Raw genomic sequence first — 24,003 nt, 5'->3', positions numbered from 1 at the left:
AGATCTGATTTTTCTTGTGCAACAAGAGAACTGTATTAATATGTACACATATATTATATGTAAGAAATACTTTAATAACATGTTAAACATGTATGAGACTGCCTGTCATCTGGGGGGGGGGGTGGAGGGAAGGAAGGGAAAAGTCGGAACAGAAGTGATTGCAAGGGACAATGTTGAAAAATTACCCATGGCTATGCTCTGTCAACAAAAAGCTATAATAAAATATATATATATATATATTACTGGGGAAGATTGATTGAGACAATATTAGGTTCCAGAGAGGAAAGGGAAGTCATCTTTCTATTCAGGAGCAAATGCTAAACTTTAATAAAGAAAGAAAGCAAGCTGCCAACTGCACCAGCTCTCAAACTAAGGTTTTTAAGGACAGAGGAGAATTTGGGCATGTTTTCAGGAGTCAGGGAAGTAACTAGGAAAACATTGTACATAGTAACAGCAAGATTATGTGATGATCAACTATGATTGATAGACTTGGGTCTTCTCAGCCATTCTGTGATCCAAGACAATTCCAAAGGTCGTGGGATGAAAAATGGCATCCACATCCAGAGAGTGAGCTATGGAGAATGAATGTGGATTAAGAACAGTATTTTCACCTTTTTTTTGTTTGCCTGCTTTTCTTTCACAAAATGACTAACATGGAAATATGTTTAAAATGATTGTACACATATAACCTGTATCAGTTGGCAAGGTGTCTTCAGGGATAAAAGAGGGAGATAAAAGAGGGAGGGAGGAAAAAAAAATTGGAAACCAAAATCTTATAAAAATAAATGCTGAAAACTATTTTTACATGTAATTGGAAAAATAAAATATTACTGAATTAAAAAAAAACAAAACGATTACTTCTAGCAAAGGAATGTCAGATAGAAGGGGAAAATCTGCTGCAGCACTTGGGAGAATAGGGATGTGTATAAAGGTCTTGTCCCTGATAAGAAGAATCACCGCTTGAACAAAAACTAGAGCAAGAGAAAAGAGTGATTGGAGGGTGATGTCAAGGGTTGTGAAATTGAAGGCCAGGGGAGCAAGGGGCACTTAATAGAGGGTTGAAAAGAGTATAATCTGAAAGGGAAGGAAATGTTTTTTTCATCCTATGTCCTCTAAGACCAAGACTGGTCATGAATTTCATGCATTTATTTCATCAGCTTTGAAGCTACATTTTGCACAATTCTGTCAAAACTTAAAAAAAAATTAAAACAAGCAAAACAAACTTGAGCTTGTGTTACTATACCTTAAGTGAAATCTGCAACTGCAAAGACATTATCTGCTATCAATGATCATTTGGGAAAAGCCATTCCCTTCTAATATTTTTCATGGATCATTCTTTAAAGCTAAGATGGCTAAGATGAGGATGGAGAGAACATACAAGAGACAGATAGGCAAGTGTAAGCCCCCCAACTATCTGATCAGAGCTGCACTTTAGGAAGATTATTCAGCCCACAGTGTGAAAAAAGCAGCCGGGCAGAGAGATTGCTTACAAAGCTACTGCTGAATTGTGTTTTTTCCCAGCAACAGATCCCACTACAGTTCTGAGGCTTTTATGCTTTCTTATATAGGCCTCCTTGGATCCTTCCCCAAAATGGGCTGGACTAGATAGAATCAGGGGTACAAGGTATAGCTTTCTGGGTAAAGCTAATTGGCCTGACTAGCTTACCAACACAAGTCAAACGAGTTGCCCTGACATCCTTAAAGAACAGATGAATAGCTACCTCTAGCCTATAGGCCCATTTCTCACTCCACAGTAAAAAGATGTTTGAACCTCCCATAGAAGTGATCCTGTCTTCAGGACATATATTGTCCTGATACCTTCCCTTGTCACATGAAGGACCGAGGACCATTTTTTCATATTTTTATCTGTTCCGTGGGTTGCCAGAAACCAAGAATTCATCTCTCAGTGGTCAAAGCATGCTGGTGAGGAGGCTGCGTTACCAGCCCAAGCTGGCAGCGGGCCCAGCCTCCCAAGGCTTCCAGCTTGGAAGAAGCTGACAAAGCTCGCATTCCCCTGGCACAGCCTTTGAGAACTCCGATTACCACCGTGTCACAAGGAGGCGAGTGACACATTCGGAAAACCTCTCAGGCAACTCACTGACCATGTTTACAGAACTGAATTCCACCAACTAAAATAACCTAAGCAGTGCACACAAGAGATGTACGTACGAATCCAGAAGGGCACAACTACAGACCAGAGTCCGCTTAACTCTGCTGCCATGCTGTCCACACGTGCTCCTGCCTTCCACCGCACTACCTAAAATGGCCTTAGCTCCACACCTCCTCCTTGCGCAACACGAGACACATTAGCATCACGGGGATGCAGGATCTCTGCGACGCCGGCAATCGCTTCCATTGACATGACTGAGCAATTCTCAATACCAAGAAAGGCTTTTAATTAGAGACTCTGACCAAACATTTCACAAGTCAATCGCAGCCTGGTGTGGAACCCTTCAGAACTTAGTAAGACAGAACAGAAAATACTTTTTCTAGTGTCTAATAAAGAAAAAATCTTAATAGCTCTTTACCTAAAGCCATAAAATTGGAAGTGAATTCAGCAAGGCCGATTTTGGCAATCTCCCATCTACCCTTAGCAATGGACAAGGAGGGATTCAGAACATTGGGACAAGGGATTCTCTGGGCCTGTTCTAATTCTGCCTACCTCTTTCCCATCACTATCATTTTTCTCTTTTGACGCATTACCTTATCTAACTCTTTTCAATACAGAAATAGATTTGAAAAAACTACTTCTCACATTTTTATAGCACTTGCAAAATGCAAAAAAGTAACATTTCCCCTCTTAAGTATTTAAACCAAAACAATTCTCTCCAGCCTTTTCCTATTTCAGTGTTCATCTGCCTAAAGGCAGATAGAAGGCCATGTCAGCCTCCAGAGGGTAATTTAACTGCCGACCAGTGAGTCAACTCTCCTTTATATGCAAGATCTGTCCAGTTGGGACTTTCCATTCCTCCCCATACTTTTCTCTCATTTTCTTTGAGGTGAGGAGTCTAGAGAACCATAGTCTTGAGTTGAATCATCTGATTCAATACACTCATAAGCAGGAATCCTCTCCAAAAAGACCCATGACAAGAGGCCATTCCAACTTGGACTACAGACTTTTGCCGTAAATAAGGTACTTGAAGAGCAATAATCTTGGCTTTGAGATAAGACAAAGCCTTAGAAAGGCTGTTTCCATATTGGAATCTACTTTGCTGCCATTTCCCCGGGTTCCCAAGTCTGTCCCCTTAGGCCACGCAGAACAAGGGTTCAGTCTTTTCTACACACCAGCCTTTCCAGAGATACCTGGCGTGGCCTCCTGAAGTCTTAACTCTGTCAGGCTAAAAATCCCAACTCCCTTATTACAGTTTGGAGGATTTTTGCCCCAACACCCACCCTGGTTGCTCTATGGCACCGGAAGCACTCTAACTTCCCAATGGCCTTCCTGAAACATAATGCTCTAACAGTATTTTGACCAGGGAAAGGGAAACAACAGAACTGCTGGCATCCCCCTTGGTCCACATGCTGGGTCTGAGTTTCTGTCCTGCTATAGTTTATATTGCATTTGCGATCCACTGTCACACTTCCCTCAGCCTATGTTGTATTTTGGGAAGCAAGTATAACACTTTCCATTCATCCTTCAGAACTTGTTAATACTTTTACAGCCTCAATTGTGTCGCTCACCCTGTGGGTCATGCTACCAGCTACAGATCACCTGTGGACTGGATGGATAAGTGTGCAAACCAATTCCTCCTTCATAACTTCAAACCAGGAGGCACTTAACAGCTATTTTCTGACATGAATCTCCGTTTTCATCCCAAGTTATCAACAAAGATGGTAGAACGGTTCGGTGGAACAGGCCCCTATGGCAGACCAGTAAGATGTACATCCCAGCTGACCCGAGACCTTGGGGCTGTTAACAATCACATCCACCAACTGTTCTGTCATCTCCCCTTTCTTCTCAATCTCCACAAAATTAAAGTGGAGGCACATGGGAGTGTTAACTTAAAACTGAAGCTGGTAGGGAAGAACGATGTTACCTGTAAGCATTGTACAGTAATTCCTTGGCACACCACAGGGGATCCAATAAAAAAATAAGTACTCATGGTATAAAAGAAGGGTTCCTTCCTAGAAAAAAGAGAGCCTTGGATTTCTGGGCCATTCATCTCTTTAGCAAACATAGCCTGGTAACACTTAAAAAAACCATTTAAGTCACGACAGAACGGGCCATGCCTTACCTCCACTCAGAAGTCTCATCACTAGCCAAAGCTCATCTTTCACCACAAAGGACGTGTAGTAAGATACAATGTTGGGGTGATGGCACTGGCTCATGGCTTGGATCTCTTTCTGCAAACAGAAAAACAAAGCAATGGTAAGGCTCAGATGGCTAAGATCATGACCCAGACACCCCTCAGCTTCTCTGCAGCCAGGCCGGGTGAGCAGGCTCTCCCCGAGCAGGACGGGCCGCCCTGTCGGGAACGCTCTCCCTCTGAAGTCTGCTTCCCCCCAAAGGCGAGCTCTTCCACTTAGACTGAGCTCTTGCTCCCCCCCCCCACCCCTATTTCTTACAGAACTTTGTCTAAGGTTTATATAACGTTAAAGCTGGAAGGGGCCTCAGCAAACCCTCTAGCTTCATATGTAAAAAGAAGCTGGATAAGCTGTGGAAAGAGCCAGGCTGGGTTCTCCTGCCTTCCCAACCCTACTTGTCCCTGACCCTATAGATGGGAGACCAGACCACTTTGGCACTGCCCTCCCCTTTCTTAACCACAGGGTGAAAATCAACAGACTCTCCATCTTGACCAAGGCACAATGAGTGATGATATTTTAAGATTCCACCTGAAATGAAAAGTTTTCTCTCCAAAAAGCAAAACAAAAAGAAAAAACCTACAAGATTTTAACAAGCCCTGCTCTAGGATGAAAATTTCATCCTTTCTCCTGATTATGAAATGTTAACAAAATATAATGAAAGGCCATATTATTTAAAGGATAAGTATAATTACATAACCAGATAATTCTTTCAGATCAAACTGTTGGCTTCAGAAATCTAAACAATTCTGGGTCTTGGGATCGTGGGATGATGAAGAAGAGAAATGTCTAGAGACACTGAATGAGAAACAAGAGGGTTAACAAGGTCCCCCAACTGCTATTTCAAGTCCCAAGAGATCCTCAGAGCACCTCTGGCTCCTCATCAACAATCTGCTAATGAAGCCACCCCCTCTTCTAGCAACAAGGGACAGTGCTGCTCCAGAACAAATGCCTTCTATTACTGAAGAAGCCCTGGCACAGCCAAGACATGCGGCAGACTCCATTTGTCAGGAAAAAAGAACAACTGAGGCCAGAGGATCTCAAAGACAAAGCGCAAAGGGCAGGGCCCAGGGTTTGTGCTTCCTCCAGCACCAGGGAGCACAGCTTTGTGCACAAAGGGCATGGCTCGGTGTCCTCCCAAAGAAAGGTGAAAAGGCTGGAAAAACCAGCTCAACTTCTGAGGTCATTAAGGAAATTAAAGAGTTTCTTTCAAAAACTGAAAAAAAAAAATCAAAAAGAGAAATGTTTTATGTGTATATATTTGAATATATCTGTAAAGGGCTTAGCTCAGTTCCTGGCACATAGTAGGTGCTATATAAATGCTTTTTTTTCTTCCCCCTTCCTAAAGGAATACAACTCTTGGACAGCAGGGATTTTTCACTGTTTTTTTCTTACCAGTGCTTGACTCAGAGCGGTTGCTGAACATAAACCCAATTGAGATTTGGGGAGTATAAATTTCAGTGGGTTTAGAGAAAGGATCAAGAATTTAATATTCTGCTGGAGGAGATTAAAACAAGAGAGATATTGAATATTTAAGAATGAAATTCTGAAGACAAAAGCAGATACTAAAAAGGAAGAAAAAGTGAAATATCAGAGACATCAATATGTCTCTAATGTACAGAACTCATCAACAAATTCAGATTTTAAAGGGAGAAGCAAGAGAAGGGAACTAACAATGACTAAACCAGAACAGCAAGGTTCTCTGAAAACGTCAGGATCTTTCACAACTACCACCAAAGGAGATTACTTAATTGGAAAAGGGCAAGAGAAAAACTGCCCCCAAAATGACTCCTTCTTGACTACATAAAATTAAAAAGCTTTTGACATAAAAAATCCATAAGAAAAACCATCAAGTAGGGGAGTAGGCGGATCAAAATCAAATACTAATGGGAAAAATTTAATCTCAATATATGCCATGAGAAGAAATGAACAGTTCACAGAAAGAAGAAATGCAAACCATCAATGACCATGTGGGGGAGGAAAAAACCATTCAATGTCATAAATAAATATGTCCACTGAAACACCAGTACATATAAAGAAGATACCAAATGGACATGGCACTGGGCACAAGAGCTCTGAATCGATCCAGCCAATCTAGAAAACCATTCAGGATTATTCCAGAAAAATAAAAAAGAAGTTTCTACCCTTTGACTGAGTAGGTGATCCTCTCTCACATTTTTTACCAAAATCCTCCTAACAGGCTTGGAATTGGAAAAAAGTTGGGGTTGAGTTATTGGGAAAGACAAATAAACTGTGGTATGTGGTCATAATGCACTGTTTTTGTACGGTAAGAAATGGTAATTTTGCTAAATCTCTATTTCAATGGTAAGTCCTCTGTTTTAAAGGCCTTCTCCCCCCTGCTCCATCTAGTTATTCTGGCTTCCTTGCTGCTCCTCCACCTTCCGACTCCTGGAATTTTTGCTGGTGGGGCCCCAAGGCTGAAATGTTCTCCTTATCGCTATCTCCTACCTTTCCTAACTGCCTTCAACTCTCAGTTAAAATCCAGTTTTCTGCAATTAGTCTGCTCTCTAATGTTGGGGCCTTCCCTCTGAGATCCTGCTTATTCACAGTTCTTTGCATGGTGCCTTCCCCCAACTAGAGCCCTTAAGGGGCAAGGACTGGGCTGCTAACTTTCTCATATCCCTAGCACTGAGCACATGGTAGGCATTTCACAAATGGTTGCTGACCGCAGAATTCGGAGAAACAGGAGAATTATTTAAAAAAAAAAAAAAAAAAAACCCCACCAAATGCTAAATGATTGTAATGGCCAATCATCCTCCTCTAAGCAGAGCAGCAAAACACTCCAGGGACAGAGCTCTGGTCAAACCACTTATTTAATTGATTTTCCTTAAAGGGGAGGAGATGGGGGAGGGAGGGGTAGAGGTATAAGATGTGGAGAAATGGCAAAATACATACAAGATGACAGAACTCTTAGAGCCCTAAAAAAAGCTTTGGGTGGAAACAAATCCTAGGGATAACAAAAGGGTTTGGAGTTTTGTTTGGAAGATAAATTTTCACTGTTATCTTTGTTTCTACATCACCTGTATCTCCCAATGTCTTCTGCTCTCCTCCTCCCCTTCCAGAAGGCATTCTTTGGAATTATTATTATAGAATTACTGCTGTTTCTCCTGAGCTATTTGGGGGACAAAAAGGGCCTGAAGCCAGGAACGGACTGATAGCATTAGGTCAAATCATTCGACTCTCACCGGCGTTCTGTGTGCCCTGCTCTGGTCAGTCAGGTCCCTGTGCCACATTTCTGAAAGCCAGCACCAGCTGAGTGGGGGCAGCTCCAGGACTGGAGACTCTATCACACAGGAGGGGTGTGTGTAACTACTCAATACTGATTAGTCCTAATTATGTGCCTGGCCCTGCTAAAGGGGTCAGAGCTCCCTGCTTACTCCAGAGGGTGACAAAAGGGCTGATGGATTCTGGATGCTAAAGAAAAACCTCCTGAAGGTTAGGGGAAGCTCCCGAGCAAGGTGGCAGACTTCCCCTTGTCAGCAGGGAACGGCCGACCCCTCGTCTGCAAGACGGCGCGGAGCCATGAGCAGGCTGGCATGGATGGCTGCAAAAGCTCAGCGAGCCCTGCCTGCTGCAGCACTTCCCACCTCATGAACCTTCCCTGTCTCCTGCTGCCCGGCTTTCCATGGGGTTGCCATGTCTGAAGAGATGAGCCTCTTCTCCTCGCCAGCCCCCAGCTGTGCCCGGCTTAACAGAAAGAACACAAATATAGTGGCATTCTCAACTTTCCTTCTCTTCAATCTATTAAAAATGAATGTATTCATGAGCATCTGAAGCAGATTGAAGACCTGAGTTCAAATGTGGACAGCTACTAACTGTGGGATCATGGGCAAAGTCACTTACACTGTTTGCCTCAGTTTCCTCAATTATAAAATGGGAATAATAACAGTACCTACCTCATAGAGTAGTTGTGAGGATCAAATAAGATATTTGGAAAGTGTTTAGCATAGTGTCTGGCACTTTGTAGACACCATATAAATGCTAACTCATAATAATAATAACGACAATAATTATCATAATTATAGAAAATGGACAAATTTTACCTGCTGCTCTTTGGAACTGGGGGTGGAGGTGGGGAACACAACTAAATAAAGTATCAATATCAATGCTATAAATTTAGAGCATTTAAAGCAATAGTAAGGAGAATTATACCCACAAACTTTTTTTGCATGGTAAAATGAGATGGAATGAAATATTTAAAATTAATAGAAACTTCAGAGACTTGTATAGCAGGAAGTTATATGGCAAAGCTGCCCAGAATGTACTGATCATCAAAAGCCTAAATGGGTCACATTTATTCCCAGGCTTTTTTGAGAATGTCTCCACTGTGTCCTCAGTTTTGAGGGGAGGGAAGGGAGATGGGGAGATCACTCACATGCTGTTTGCCACCTTTCAAATGGAAAGAAAACCCTAGCGGCAACAGCCTTTCTAAGCACAGAGAAAGTGAGCACGGCATCGACGTGCACTTGGCACACCAAGGAAAGTGGCCAATGGGCTGTGGCCTACTGATACATGAGAGATGCTAATCACAGAACCAAGGGTTAAAGCCCCTATCAGTGAGAAATAAACCAAGTCTGAAATTCCTGCCCAGTTTTGTGCACTTGGCTAGGTCCCCACTAGCAAATGCAGTCCGTGTATACCAGGAGTTCATCCATGCTGGTCTGACATTTTTCAAGGTTTATCCGTTTGATCGCCACTTTTTCCTTCTTGGGGGAACAGTATGCTGCTTGGACCACCGCAGTTGCTCCACTTCCTAAGGGGGAAAAAAAAAAAAGCAATGAAAAGGGGGTGCCTAAAAGAAAGGAGGAGGATTCTAGAAGCCAATATTCAGTACTCTCAGTGAGAATTTGAGCAAATAACTTAATTCCACTTAAGTTTTACAGACAAAAAAAAGAGATGCACAATGGAAACAGAACATTAGTGAACATTTCCTAGACATAGCACAGACTCTTAGGGCAGAAACACAGACAAAGATCACTTAGTCCAGTGTTTCTCAAACTGGGTTAACTGTGGAGTCATAAGGGACTCCACAAAGAAACATGTAACAGTGGAGTGGAACCTCCAACAAACTGATCTATGTACTCTGGGATCTGTGTCAGTTATACAATTGGATATTAATCAAAACTGATCCTGTGACTGACAAGTTAAGACTCTTACTGGTCTAGATTCAATCACTAAATACCATCAATAACAGGACACATAAACTGAGGGCTGTTGGTCTGTCTCGGGAGAACAAATATAAAACCACCCCCTTAGCCATTTATAGTTTGAGTCTGGGAGTGTTTTATTATTTTTATTTACCACAAGATTTTTTGCAGTATATAAACACTCGCGGATAATTGGGTTAAAATGGAAGTTGGGAGAGCAGGAAATGAAAAGCATTAAAAACCAAGACCCTAATGATGAAACAAACCAGCATCAACTAACTTTATTCAAATACAAAACCCAGACGAGGACGATTTACAATTTGGATTTTAGACTCCCATTCCTTGTGGCAGGAATGTCTTCTCAATCACTCTAAAGCTCCCAAAGGTTCCCAAAGGACAGCTTAAAATTCATTGTAGGAGCACGTCCGGACCAAGGCCTTCTGGACTCGTTTTCCCTCTAACGCTGCAGCCCATCCCAATTCAATTTCTCCTCAGTAAGTAAGCAGGCACCTAATGCCCAAGAATGCCCCTCCCCAGCTAGGCTGCTGTCTTGTAAAACATCCCCGGCTCCTCGTTCCTCAGAATGTTGTGGATACACTTGTAGGTCAATTTTCAATTCAACTTCACCAAACTTTCTCAAGCCTCCATTGTGGGAGTTCCCTGGAACATGCTGAGGAAGAGCTCAAGTTTGTGGGGTTCACTTTCCACCAAACAACCTCTTAAATAAGGTGAGAAAATCAGCTGAGGAGTGAGCTTGTTTGCCCTTTGTTCTTGAAGAGGACCACAAGGTCAGGGAGGAGATGCCAAGACATGCACGTGAGTTGGATTTAAGTGAGGGAGGCTGTGCAAGGTCACCAGCCTCACTGCCCCTCCTCAGAACCATCTGGATCCAGGGGCCAGAGAGAGATCAGAGATGGCCGCTTTCCACAAAAAACCCCTTGGATAGGGGAGGAAATCAGAATTCCAAAGGTGAGAGTAGCACCCCCACAGCGCCAGAGACTTCAGACTTTCTACTGTGCCATCAGGGTCACCCCCCACAGAAAGCAGGCAGCTGAGGGCATGGCCACAAATTTGAACATTTCTCTCAAATGCTCCATTACACTGGGTAGGTAGCTCACTCCCCTCCTGTCCCAATGTCTCTGCACTCCCTCCTCACCTCTGCAAATTTGGGGCTGCCATCAAGACTCGTGTTCCCAGCTGCCTTTCCCCAGGAGGCTCCGCGGATTCTCCCAGGCCTAGAGCCGCCCACCTGTCTGTCTGTCTCACAGGTTCCTGACCAGAGGTCACCCTCCACGTGCAATCAGCTGTAAGACCCACTGAGCCTCCCTTCCCAACTCTGATGCCCATGGCCCACCCAAGCTTCCATCACCTCGCACGGACGGCTGCTGTCACCGGCTTACCAAAAGCCTCTCCCCATTGCAGTCCATCCTCCCCTCAGCTGACAAGCTGATCTTCATGTCTGCCCATGGTTCCCTCGCTCCCCTTCAATAAACTCCGGAAGCTGCTATTACAACCAAGCTCAAATTTCAAAGCCCCGGTTTGACTTTAAAGGCCCTTCACCACCTGCCCTACTCCCACGGTCTGCTCTTCTTATTCCTTCTTCCTCTCTCAGTGCTGGGATGCCCACACCTTTCTTCCTCCTCCTGGCTTCCTTTGAGTCCCAGCTAAAATTTCCAGCTTCCACCTTCCCAACTTCCCTTTGTGCCAGCACTTTCCCTCTGAGGTTATTGTCTAGGGCTTGTGTGGATCCTTATTGGTAGGTGGGCTCCCCCATTAGCTCCCGGAGAGCCGGACCTCTTTGGGGCCTTTCTCTGCCTCTCAGCATTCATAGAGGCACCGCAGACATGCTTGTCCTAATGCCAACCTGGCTCCAAACCCACCCTTCTAGGCCCATCTTCCACCAGATCCCATTCAAAAGATACACAAGTCGTTAGTCATCACATAAAGTGATCCAAGTGGTCAGAGAAATGTAAATTAAAACCACTCTGAGGTGACACTTTATACTCATCAAATTGGACAAAATACTTCAGAATTCCACCGTGATGTCTGCGGAAGAATCAGCACCCTAGTTTTCTGAGGGAATTGTAAACTGATGTAAATGGAGCGAAAGGGATGTGCTACCAAATTAGTCCTCGGCAGTCATACTACTCTTCGTCACGCTGAGCCATCAAGATGCAACCAGTAGGAAATTCTTGATGGAAAAAGGTCAACTTATGAAGGAAAAAAAAATTTAAGATTCTCAGTGCAACTCTCCATGACAGCAAAGTACTGGGTCACAATCTATAGGACTGAATGTTGGAAAAAGAGCAGAGCAAAATAGGGTATATGAATGTAATAGCTGTTTCTATTTCATTAAAAAATGATAAATACAAAGAACACAAATAAATATGAGCTAATGAAGAACTAAATGAAGAAACAAAGACACATGACGCTGAACATCATAAAAGCAATAGCAAAATAACCCAAACAGATAATGACAGAGGTTAAGTCTGAAAAAGGCATAGAAAAGATCAATATGATTATTTTAATTATATTTAATTACTTTAATATCAAGGACTTCTGAAATCCTATACTAGCATTTATGGTTTTATGCACATTTCCTTTTCTTCTCCTTTATGCATTCACATGTATTTTTTGCCAATGCATATTTTAAGGCATTAAAAAGTTGCACCCATCTTTGTCAACTATATTTTTATCCTGAATCTTTAAAAAACTGACAACTAAGTTCTTATCCACAAATTCCATTCATTTGTAAGAGACAGTATCCAGAAGCACTCTGCCAACTCGGAATGGTACAATAAAATAATTTTCTCCCCAAAGCAAAGCACTTTTACCCAACAAAATAGACAACACTGGCTTGCCACTTTGCACAGGCTCCTCCAAGAGCCTGATGGCCTTTCTTCAGCCACCACTACGTAAGTAGCAGCGCTTGGCAGGCGTCTCCTAAAATCCCCAAGAACCTGAAGGGTGGAGCCCTGACATTTGGTTCATTTTTAAAGGACAAAAAACTCTTGCTTATCTATTTTGTGGATTATTCATAATAAAAATGTTTTAAGCCTCACTCAGGCTTTTCCCCGACACTCAGCTGGCTTGCAGTTACACAAAATAACCATTTGTCACTCGTAAAATGCAAAATGATTTTAATAACAGCCTAGCCCAAACATAATTATGAAGAGTGGAAATATCATTATATACTCCAAGGCCAAAGAGAAATGATTCAAGGATTAACCATGCACCCCCCCTACCCGCCCCGCCGCCCCCCCCCCCCCCCCCCGTTCCATCACAAAGATGTCTAGGGCAGTAGTGACAACACAAATCGGCAGGCTTTTGGTTTATTTTACCTTGAAAGAGATGATTGATGTTCTCCTTATTACTTCCCATTCACTGTTAAAACAGAGGCTATCGTTTCTGTAAGTAATGACACTGAGTGGGATGCATCCTAACTCAGCATCACTTAGGTACAACACCATTCCCTCAGACTAATGTATTAAGCGAACATCCCTAGAGACAAAAGACTGATCCAAGAGTGAATCCCCAAATTAGAAGGGAAACTCATAAAAGCCAAGGACTGGTGCTCATGGAGGAGAAGGCTGGAACACTCCCCAGTGGGATACTCACACCCTGGAGGATAAGACTAATTGTAAAAAGTTCTAATCAATGAGTGGCAATGTTCCTCCCTCTCCCTTATCATACCCATTGCTCCTCAGTCATCACCCTGGGAATGAGGAAAAAAAAAACAAACAAAAAAAACGTGACAACTCTTCAAATATTTGCGGAGAGAAATGTAGCTGGCAGCCTTTTCTGAGCAAGAGAGGATAGTGCTTAAGGCCCATCCTTTCTGGCATCCCTGGTATCTGTCCAGAACCACTGAGGCCAGCCGCTCTCTCTCATCCCAGCAGGACAAGCCTTGGCTGGCAGGTGAGGAAAGCTCATCCCATCTCCCGGGCAGGGCAGCCCAAACCCGGGGTGACTTCCGGCCTTATGCCCACTCTTAAGCAGCAGCTCTCGACTTTCTCTGGGGGCAGAGGAAGCCCACACACCCCCTTGGGAGTTGCAAGACTCAGAGCAAGGGCCGTCGGTCTGTTTGCTCACAGGGGAGTTCCTAACAGTGGTGCCCAAAGCCGGGGATTGTGGAGTACAAGCTTCTGTTCTATCAAGTCCCACAGGGAACCCCAGAGCGGGGCCAGTGGGCCCCGCAAAGTAACAAGGGAGCCCCCAAAACTCTCTAAAACCCCTTCAAGGAGAAAGTCTCCTTGAACAGGCCTCTGTAGGGGACCCCGCCCTAGGGAAACATCCTAACAGCTTCTTTCTGTTTTCCAGCCTGGCCCCACCCCCATTGATAACTCATTACTGATTAAGCTTCCCATTGACTAAAGATCAGCCTAGAAAGACTCATTCAATTCTATTCAAATTCCAGCTCAAGCTGACCAGCCCCCTTGGGGAGCAGGCCTGGCTTGTAGCTAAGGCTTCTAGTATAAAAAGGGCCAATTTTGAAGGCACTCCTCGCAGAGGAGCTAATATGCCATCCCTGGCTCAGCAGCAGCCTCTGCCCACTGGAATGATATTCTCTTTCAGTGTCACCCTCTCTTGATCCTCACCTAGTTCCCTAAGGAGACTTTATACCTCTGTTGGGATGGCTCTACTAGAAACGACTTCTCTGTCAGACCTTCCCACGAATCATGCCTGGCAAAGACTGACTTCCCAAGGCCAAAAATAAGCCTCTTTTACCAATCCAGATTTTCGAGTTCTTAAATTCCTTTGCAGAGAATCTCTGCGCCATCAGGAGGCAGGTTCCCCAAACTCCCTACCTTACATAGAATCCAGAGGATTCAGGGGAGCCAAACCTCTCCATTTGGTTCCCCAAATCCCGAACCTGCCACTAACCTCATCATTTAACTCCCTGACCACCAGGAACTCTAATCTCATCCTTTTGGTTCCCTGAATCTAATCTCATCAAAAGGGCCTCTGCAGCCAGGCCAGGCCACACCTCCCGAAGGGCCCCAGCTTCTGGCTCCAGACAAGCTTTTGGGGCTTCACTTTTCTGGTTCCATCAAACCGGATCCTCCAATTTCCCGAGTCCTACAGTCAAGGCATCGTTCTCAGCTCCCCCCCATCACCCTCCAACTTAACCCATCAGTGGCCATATTTTGCCCCTTTTATCTCCATGTCCACCCACTTCTCAATGAACCTTCTCCTGATCTCCCCCACTACTGGCACCTTTCCTCCCCAACTACCCAGGAGCTTTTTTAATATACAGCTTGTATACTTACATGTATGCCGGCTATCCCCCCCATTCAGTGACATCTCTTGAAAACGGGACCGGTTTCTCTTCGTCTTTGTTTTGCTGGCATTTAGCACTGTGCCTGGCACGCCACAGGTACTAAACAAAAAGGTCCATTGCTAAATTACGTGGACTTTTTCTTCTTCCCAAAAGAACTGTCTCCTTCCTGCTGCCCCAATCTTAGACTCAAAGGACCCACTTTTAAACACAAATGCAGACTTCTCCACCTATTCCTGCTGTATTTTCTTTTATTTGATTCTCAGGTCAAGATCTTTCTGAATCCTAAAGCTTCACCTGGTGCGCTAGTTCCCCCTCCCAATTTTCTGTCATCTGCAAACTTGGCAAGTACACCTGGGATGCTTTTATCCAAGCGGCCGATGGAAAACGGGGACACTAGAGACCGCTCCGAGATGACATACAGCCATCCCATCCACACCTGCAGGCAACACCCAGAGCTGTCCCTGTCTCCAACCTCTGTCCACTGCCTGCGGGGCCACAAGTTCTTAGATCATTCTACCAGGCAGTCAGCAGCGGGACCGTCCATCCCAGACTGCCTCCCTATGGAGACCACCGGGCAACCTGCCAATTTGGCCAAAGACTGCCCAGCCAACACGTCGTTCTGGTTGCTTGCCCATCAGCGGAAGGCAAAGTGGGGGCCTGGGCACAAGGCTCTCGGTAACCCTAGCACTCAGCACAGTGCCTGGCGCACAGGCTGGTAGAGGGCCCAGCTTCTAGGCCACTCTGTGTCTGATGAGGCTCCCCCCAATCTTCTCTCTCCAAGTTGGGAGAAGACTTTGGGATCTTCCAGCAATCCTGCCTCGAGTGTGAGAAGGGTGGCCTGGGCAGGCTGCTCCCTGACCCCAGTTCTCATCCTTAATGACAGTTTGTAGGCTATTCTGAGACCCCTCCCCTCTAGTCTGATGATCTTTGGGTCCTCGCCGTGCCTGCACTTCCTCAGAATGTCAGCACTTTGCCAATATCCCCCAAACTGGTGCTCCCCAGGAGGCCCAGCTCCAAGACCAGCCCCCCCTGCTCAGGCTCCCCCGTTTCAAATACCAAAAGAGGTTCCTCCTACTGAATGAAGAATTTGCAGAGTACTAGTTTAAATGACTATTAGCATTGATATAGTGTTTTCTTGGTTTGAAAAGGGCTTTATAAAATATTATCTCATCTGATCCCCAGCACTGGTACCCTGGGAAGTAGCTGCTTTTATTATCATCACGCTAAAACTGAGGAAACTGAAAGAAACAGTTTAAGTGACTTGCCCAAGATCACAGAGTGAGTAAGTTTCTGAAGCTGGATTGGAACTCTTTTCTTCCTGACTGACCCTTCCTCGCTGTGCATCAAAGTGGGGGCCAGAGGAGCAGCTTCTGCCTCCACCTGATCCCGTACGGGATGAGCATGCCAGACTGAGGCCAGGATGACTCGGAGGAGGCCTTGTGGCTTTTCAGGCCCCGGCTCCTGTGAGCTTCCAGCCAGTCCCACGGCTCAGAGAGGACAGGTCACAGAAACTGGAAGGTCCATCTGAGCAGGACAGCCACAGAGCAGCTGGCCAGTCAATCGGACAAACTCAGCCTCCTCCCTGTGGTGGGGAGGGCCATAGCCCACCGGGTATCCAACCTGCTTTGTTTGGACAAAGGAGCCACAATGAGCCGGACAGTGGAAGAAACTAGAGCCACTGAGCCCAACCACTTTATTTTTAAATAAGAAAACCGAAGCCCAGAAAGGGGACTTGGCAAAGGTCACACAGCTATCTGATCCAGGATTTGAACTCAGGTTTTCCTATCCCCAAGTCCAATGTCCCAACCATTACATTATGTGCCTCAATTTCAGAAATTTGACTTGCTGTAAAGGAAAATGGCCTAACCACTAAAACTATCCCAAATTGGTCTGAGTCGCCTCAAAATGTGGCCCATTCTCCATCCACAGAGGGAGGCTACCAAAGGCTGGATGATCCACTCCCCAAGGAGGCTGGGCAAGTGACTCATTGCATATCTGTAAGACACCAAAGGCCTCCATAAGATCTACCAGTGGCTCGATCTCCCATTTTAACCACCTCACCTATGACAGTCTTGGCCTCTAAATCAGGAATTCAACAGCCCTTTCCTTCAGCTGCTTCAGTGATCCACATTATAAGCCCCCTCCCCACCCCCCAAAAAAAGCACTTCTATTTCTCTCTTTTTGTCTTTTACCAAATGTGTTTCCCGGGCTTCTTTCCCTAAGGGTAACAGATTTTCAGCCCCAGGAGAGATCGTATGAGCAGATTAATCTCTTTGATTTAATATAGTACAAGCCAGGATTGACCTTCCTCACTTGTGCTAGTCAGCAACAGGTACATGGTGAGGTGACTTTACACCCTGACTTACCACACTCGGTGACATGTAAAGATCCATTCAAAACTGCTCACAGTCATCAGGAGATAGTGACTCTCAGTCCAGCTTCCAGCCGTCTCCCCAGTTTTCTCTGGTAAAATACTCATGACTGTGCTTTACATATCATATATGCTGCTCTCTTTAATGTCTGGTTGAAAACTTCTATCTGAACATTTTCCTCTTCACTTTCTTGTTTTTCATTATTACCATTGAAAAATGTCCAAAAGAATATAAATGTAAAGCAGACCCAAGGACAGAGACTAATGAGAAAACCCAGGGCTATCAAGAGGCTGCTTGGGATGCTAAATAATGCCAACACTTTGCTTTAAAAGTAAATGTCACTTAACATTTCCTAACTGTGTGACCGTGGGCAAGTCACTTAAACCCCAAATGCCTCAGCAAAAAAAAAAAAAAAAAAAAGATAAATGTTAGATAAATATGGAAATATGTTTAATATCATCGTACATATATAACACTATCAGATTGCATGTCTTGTGGAAGAAAAAAATTGGAAATAAAAAACTTATAAAACCAAATATTAAAAACTACTTTTATGTGTAGTTGGAAAAAATAAAATACCATTAAATAGAAAAAATAAACTCTATGCTATTCATGAAAAAAAATCATATTTTCAGCTTCTAAAGGGGAAAATTATATCCTACTTTAAAAAACTTTGTAAATATTCAGAATTTTAAATTAGTGCACAGCTGTTTACTTGTTCAATAAATGCAATGAAAGATGTAAATATTGGTTTTGGGGAAAATGTTTGAAAATATTTCATTCGCAAGAATTCTGACAAATCTACAATTCTAGAAACATTAATTATAACTCACTTTTATTCTATTCTCTAAAGCAAGGCCTCCTAAAGATTACTAAGCAGCAACCATTCTGTTCATATGCATTTGCTTTAATAGAAACAATATTCAGAGATACAGGGAGATGGTGGTTAATAAGAACATGGAGAATTTCGCTGCATGCAAGGATACTGACAAGTTGGAAGACTTCCAAAGAAGGAAAACCAGGATATCAAGGAGGCTCCTCACTGTCCTACATAAGGACCTAGGAATGTTTCGCTTCATGAAGAGTGAAGGGAGAGAGGCGGGGTGGCTGGCCAGATGTTTTAATGAGTTGTGCACAAGGTGGCTCAGACTTAATTTGCTCATAGCCAGAGACCAGAATCAAAAGCAAAAGCAGGAGTCATGGCGAAGTAAATTTTGACTCAACCTATGGACAGACATGGGAACAGTCAGAGTTATTCTAGGCTGGCTGCCTGGTTCTAGCAGGGCTGGAGAATCCATCACCGGCAGGGCCACAGACGGCCCCCTTCCCCCAGGGTCTCTTGCATTCTGGCCTGTGACTTACTCCCTGGGGGATCTTGGAAAATCATCTCCTCTTTCTGAACCTGTTTTCTTATGTGAAACGTTTAGACTCAGAGATTTCTAAGTTTGCCGTCTTGCTGGAAATTCTAAATCTTGAAGAGTTCTCAGAAAATGCTCCAATCCAGACACTTTACTCCTTTAGGATCAGCTCTGTTCTGTGTGAATTTTACTTGGCAAGTTTTATTTGATCCAGAAGAAACTTCCAGAAGGACAGCACACCATTAAGTTAAGTCCTACACTAAAGCAATCTTTTTTTTTTTTAATTGCTTTTTATTTTCAAACTACACGCAAAGATAGATTTCAATATTCACCACTGCAAAATGGCCAGCAAAAAGCCAGAGGCCAGACAGCCCCAGAAACTGGCAAGATTTCTTCTACAGCAGTGAAATCAAATGAATCAGCCACTAAGCCTGGGGAACAGTTTTGAGAAAGAGATATCAGGGGAAAAGAATTCTTTTCAGATTAAAAACAAGTCAACATGTTACTAAAGGAAAATAATTTTAACGTCATGGATTTGTTCACCAATAAGAGTAATTTAATTTTTTTTTTAACGTCACTGGCCTGATGGGGTTCCTACAATCCTTTCCCATGTTCCAAACTTTTAGGAAGGTCAACCAGAGGCAGCGCGAATCTTCCTGTGCCAGACTCAAGATTCTTGGAGACCGCAGACTCCTCTTTGTATTTTGGCTTGTAAGACACCAAAGGACGAGGTGGCACTTGAGTTTCCAGATGAACGAACCTCCTAACTTGGACCCAATGCCAAGCCCAATAGAGGCGCCCCTCCCCCAAGAAAGCCAACCATTTCCACAGGGATTATTTTTACATTTTCAACAAGGTTTTGCATTTCAATTAGGAAACAAGGTAGACTGCCCTTTCACATGAAGAACGGAAGGAAGCAAAGGAGCACTTACTACGCGCTTGAACATGCTCTGCTGGGCTAAGTGTTTTACAGGCACTATTTCATCGGAAAACAGCGCCGAGAAGAAGTAAAAGGGGGACTAACGGCCCCATTATACAGCAGAGGAGACGGAGGCAGCCCGAGGTTCCGTGACTTGCCCACGGTCCTACGTCGGTAGCATTTAACTCGGGTGCTCCTGGCTCCGGCCCTGGACCCTATGCCCTGACAACCAGCTGCCTCTACGGGACTAACACAGTCACATAATTAGCATTTACATTATTTGAAAGGGTTCTGAACGGGGCAACCTTAATGCTTCCGCTGAGCAGTATCACCTAGTCAGAAGGGGAACGTTAGGGGAAGCGCCGCAGACCTGGGCCCTCCGCCCGCCCCCACGGTCTCACGGGCGCGCTGCGGGCCAAGCCCCCGCAAAGGGGGAGGAGGGGCTGCTCCCCGAGGCTGGGGGCCCCCGGAGCCCCAGCCAGCAGCGGGGAACCCCGGGGAGAAGGGAGGCCCCCCAGGGAAGAAGCCTCCCGAGGCGCGTCTGCGCTTCCCCCAATCTGAGCAGCTCTCCCGGGAGGCGCCTCAGAACCAGGGCCCCCAGCTCTCCTAAGCTCCCCAAAAGGGGCCTGCCAGGATCGCCCCCAGACCAAGCGGACGCCCCTTCGCCCGGGACCCCCCAGGGCTCCCCCCAAGCAGCACTGGCGGGTACAGACGCGGGTGCTGGATGCTGAGGCTTCCTTCCGCCTCTGAGAGCGAAGCCACTCGGCATGGCTGCGGGCTCCAGACCCGGTTCCTGGGGATCCCCTAGAAAGGGCCCTTCAAAGATCCACACGGAGAGCCCCGCCCCTCCCCCGGCAGGGGCTCCCCACTCAGGGTGAGCTCCGGGGAAAGGGCCGCGGCTCGGGCACCAGCTCTAAGCTTCCTGGCCCCGCGGGGCAGGACCCTGGAGGGACCCCCGGAGGGGGGGCCGGCTCTCTGCCCAGGAGAAGCCCCCACGTGGAAAGCGCAAGGATGTCCCAGGCGCTTCCCCCCGCAGAGGGCGCACGCAGAGCAGCGTTGCTGGGGGCTCGGGGGCGGCTCGGCGCCCTCCCTCCCCCCCCACCCAGGGCAAGCGCCCCTTCCCCTCCCCGGCAGGGCGGGACCCCCCGCCCGCCGGGCTGAGGGACACAAAGGAAGGGCGGCCCGGCTCGCGGTGCCCCAACTTGGTCCCGGGAGAGGGTCCCCCGCCCCGCCCGCGACCCAGCGCAGCCCTCGCCCCCCCAGACTGGAAGCTCGCGGAGGGGCGGCGGCGTCCTTTCTTTGTGTCCCGGCGCTCGGCACACGCCGCAGACACAAGAGGCGCTCAATAAGTGCCCAGACCAAGCGACCGGTCTGCTCGTCCCAAACTCTGGGGAGCAGCCCAGGCTCGGGTACTCCGCAAGCGCCTAATGGATGCAGGCGCCTGCCTCCACGCCCCCTGGGCCGGTGCCCCGCTAGCTCACGCCCCGCCCCCCCGCGTCAGATTCAATTCCGGCTAATTAGCCCAGCCCCAGCTTTTATTAAGCGCCTCCTAGGTGCCTCGAAAGGGGAGGGTAGGGGGAGAGGCGGGGAAGCACCTGGGGGCGCGCGCGCCCTCGAGCCCCCGGCGCGCGCCCGCGCACGCGCACGCGCACTCACCGATCACCTCCTGCAGCTCATAGTCGTCCCTGTTGATGGACCAGGGCAGCGCGCCCGCATCCTCGGCCATGGCGGCTGCGCCCAGGCCTCCTCGACCTCCTCCCGCCCCCGCCCCCAGGCACGCCGGGGATACAAAGTCTAGCGGGGCCGCAGCCGGAGCTCGAGCCGGAGCCGGAGCAGGAGTGACAGTAGCGGCCAGCGGGCGCCTCACTCCGCGCCTCGCCCGGCCCCGCCCCGCCTCGCGGCCCCGCCCAACTGCCAGGGCCGCCGCCGCGCCGAAGCGTAGCGCAGCGTGCCGACGTCACCACCACGCCCACGCCGCCACGTTGAGTGTGTCCTGTTCGCGGTCTTTGGCCCGACGGGTGGGCCGAGGAGAATCCGTTCACCTCACGGGGGTGTAGCCCAATGTACGATCGACGAGATGAAGGAGTGACTGGGGACAGGACGAAGCCAGCCCTTCCATTATAGCCTGGAAGTGCACCGTAAGGCCACACTCGACATGGCGCCCGGCGCAAAGTCGTCAGCGTAGCTCCGCCCCCCGCCGTGAGCTCCCAGCCGAAAGAGATGAGGGCGTGACTACGACCACGCTCGCCGTCCGTCACGCGGAGCTCCGCCTCCGAGGCGGCCGCGCGTCGTGGAACATTAAGAACTCCTCCTTCAAAACCCAGAGCCCCGCCCGCGCCCGACTCCGGACGACTTCCGGCGTGACGTCAGGGCTCCGCGGCCCCTCCCTAAGGCTGGGTGTGAGGAGGAGGCGGAAAGTCCGAGGGGCGGCCTGGGGAAAGGACGGGGAAAATGACTGCAGGACCGGAAGCCGCGGCCGGCCGGTCCCCTAACGTCACTTCTGGGCCGGTCGGCTTTGGCGAACCCCGCAACACTGAGGCGCTTGTTCCACAGAGTAGAAGCGGGAACCTACGGAGAGACACAATTAGCGTGGATTAAAAGTTAATAAATTATATTAATGATGCAAAAGAGGGCGTTGGGTCGCGGAAGCAGCGTCGGGGCTGAGGGCGCTCCTGGGAGGCTCCAGGAGAGGCCCTGGGGGAGGGCGGGGCCCCAAAGGGCACGCGGAAGGTCATGGCGCCGGGAAGGGACACTGAGGCGGGGGGGGGCGGCTGGGAAGCCGGCCGGGGTCTCCGGGGAGGGGTCGCTTAAGGAGCGCCTCGGAGCAAAGAGGAAGGGGCCCCTTCCAGAAGAACGGCGGCTCCCGAGCCTGGAAGAAACGGCCGCGCACAGGCCAGAGGCCCGGGGAAGAGGGCCGCGGCGATGGCGGGGGGCTGGGAGGCCAAGCGGGCTTCCTCCCGTGGGCGCAACCGCGGCCTCCCCGCCCCCCGGGAGGACGAGACACGTGCTATCGCAGACTAATTTATGCAGATATAATAATTTATTAATAATGCTAATTTATGCAGAAATAATGTGATATCATGGGCAGATGCCCATGACCGAGGGGCCTTGCAAAACGCTGGTGCGAGCTTCTGCCCGGGCCAGGAGGGTCTCTGGGACTTGGGAATGAATGAAATGAGGAGGACGGGGACAAGTCCGATACTGAGGTGGTGACTGTGGAAACTGATGCCACAGACCCCGGAGAGAACCTTCCGTCCGGTGGATGAATGAACAAGGACCCTTAATCCGCTTCTCAGGAGACTCTCCCGGGAAGGGGAAATCGCTTGTATAGATCTTCACAGCGACCTTTCCCCCAGACGCAAACCTCATCACTGTCCTAAAGAAGCCTTGGAAATGGCCTCCTGCCCCCATTCCCTTCTCCCCGGGAAAGTTCCCCGATTCCTTCAGCTGATTCTCACGGCAGCATCCAGGGGCTCCCCCCATACTTAGTCCCTTTTCTTAAACCCTCCTTGAGATAAAACACAATTCTTTAAGCACTCTGACCGATGGCCCCTTTGGTCTGGGACCCCTCTGAGGAGGGGCTGCTATTTCACATGCTTCAGCCGTCTCCCGGTCTTTGTCAGACAACTGGCCGACTCACAGTTCCACCAGCTTATAGTAATAAAGTCAATTCATTGACTTCTATGTCATTCTATGTCACACCATTTCATCTTTTTTAGATTTGGGTTATGTCCTAGCCCGGGATCCTGACTGACATGAAGCTGTTTATCTTTGAATTAGCCAAGCATGCAAATTATTCTTCCATCGAAGTCACTGAGGAAATGGTTAAGAGCGCAGATTCCCCTGCCCCCACCTCCCCACTTTGGTCATTTCCCTGAAATCAGAAGGAGGAAGAACAATAACTAGCGTTGATGTGGTGCCTTAGGGTTGGCAAAGGCTTCACAAATATGTCCTGTGAGGTAGATGATATTTTTTTCCATTTTGCAAGGAAGGAATTAAGTGACTTGCCCAAGGTCATTTTTCTGCTCATCCGTTTTAGATTAAAGTGGCAAATTCCAAGTACAGATGATCCTGTAAGAAGGTGGAATTTTAAATGTGGAGCTTAGAAGAGAACTTTAGGCTCAGACTGTAGAGTTGGGAGTTCATCTACGGGGAGGTAGTAACTGGAGACAAGAAAGAAAGGATAACCAAAGGAAGAAAGGGCCAAGGAGAGATCCATGGGGAACTGCCACCTGGGAGCCAAACAGGGCTGTGAGCTGCCTGTAAAGGCCCATTAGATGGGAGAAGGGCCAAGCCAGCTGCTGGTTTCTGCTTTCTCTCTTTTCCCAAGTATAGCTTTGTCCCTGTTTCCCAGGCTTTGTCATCTTCTCACTGGTTTCCCACCCTCTTTCTATCCCACTATGGAGATAAATCTACTTCGGTTCCTCTGAGGACATTGCCTGGAATGAAGACATTACTCTCAGATGATTGGGCTCTTACCCACTTCCCCTCTCCCTTTGCCTTCTGTCCTTCCCTCTTTCTTCCCTTTAAAACCAGAGAAGACCTTGGGAGAATCTTAAACTGCCTTCAATCTTGCCTGCTCAGCCTGCCTGTTCTATCCAGA

The 24,003-nt window shown here is 47.3% G+C and overlaps 1 protein-coding gene across 2 annotated transcripts in view; it reads right to left on the bottom strand.

Moving 5' to 3' along the window:
* OXSR1 (oxidative stress responsive kinase 1) overlaps positions 1-21,304 on the bottom strand; it is a 96,765-nt gene extending 75,461 nt beyond the window's left edge. The window contains exons 1-3 of one of the 2 annotated variants that reach the window (XM_031952344.1): positions 21,057-21,304; positions 8,964-9,076; positions 4,236-4,344 (exon numbers count right to left, since the gene is read on the bottom strand). In XM_031952344.1, the coding sequence (XP_031808204.1) occupies positions 4,236-4,344; positions 8,964-9,076; positions 21,057-21,126 (292 nt within the window). In that variant the 5' untranslated portion in view covers positions 21,127-21,304. The remainder of the gene's footprint in view (positions 1-4,235; positions 4,345-8,963; positions 9,077-21,056) is intronic. The other variant, XM_031952337.1, reaches the window with a different exon arrangement.
* Positions 21,305-24,003: the final 2,699 nt, after the last annotated feature.

The sequence above is a fragment of the Sarcophilus harrisii genome, chromosome 1, assembly GCF_902635505.1.
Source record: "Sarcophilus harrisii chromosome 1, mSarHar1.11, whole genome shotgun sequence".
Classification (NCBI taxonomy): domain Eukaryota; kingdom Metazoa; phylum Chordata; class Mammalia; order Dasyuromorphia; family Dasyuridae; genus Sarcophilus; species Sarcophilus harrisii.
Note: the sequence above shows the minus strand (reverse complement) of the source record. Positions and strands in the feature narration are given on the sequence as shown.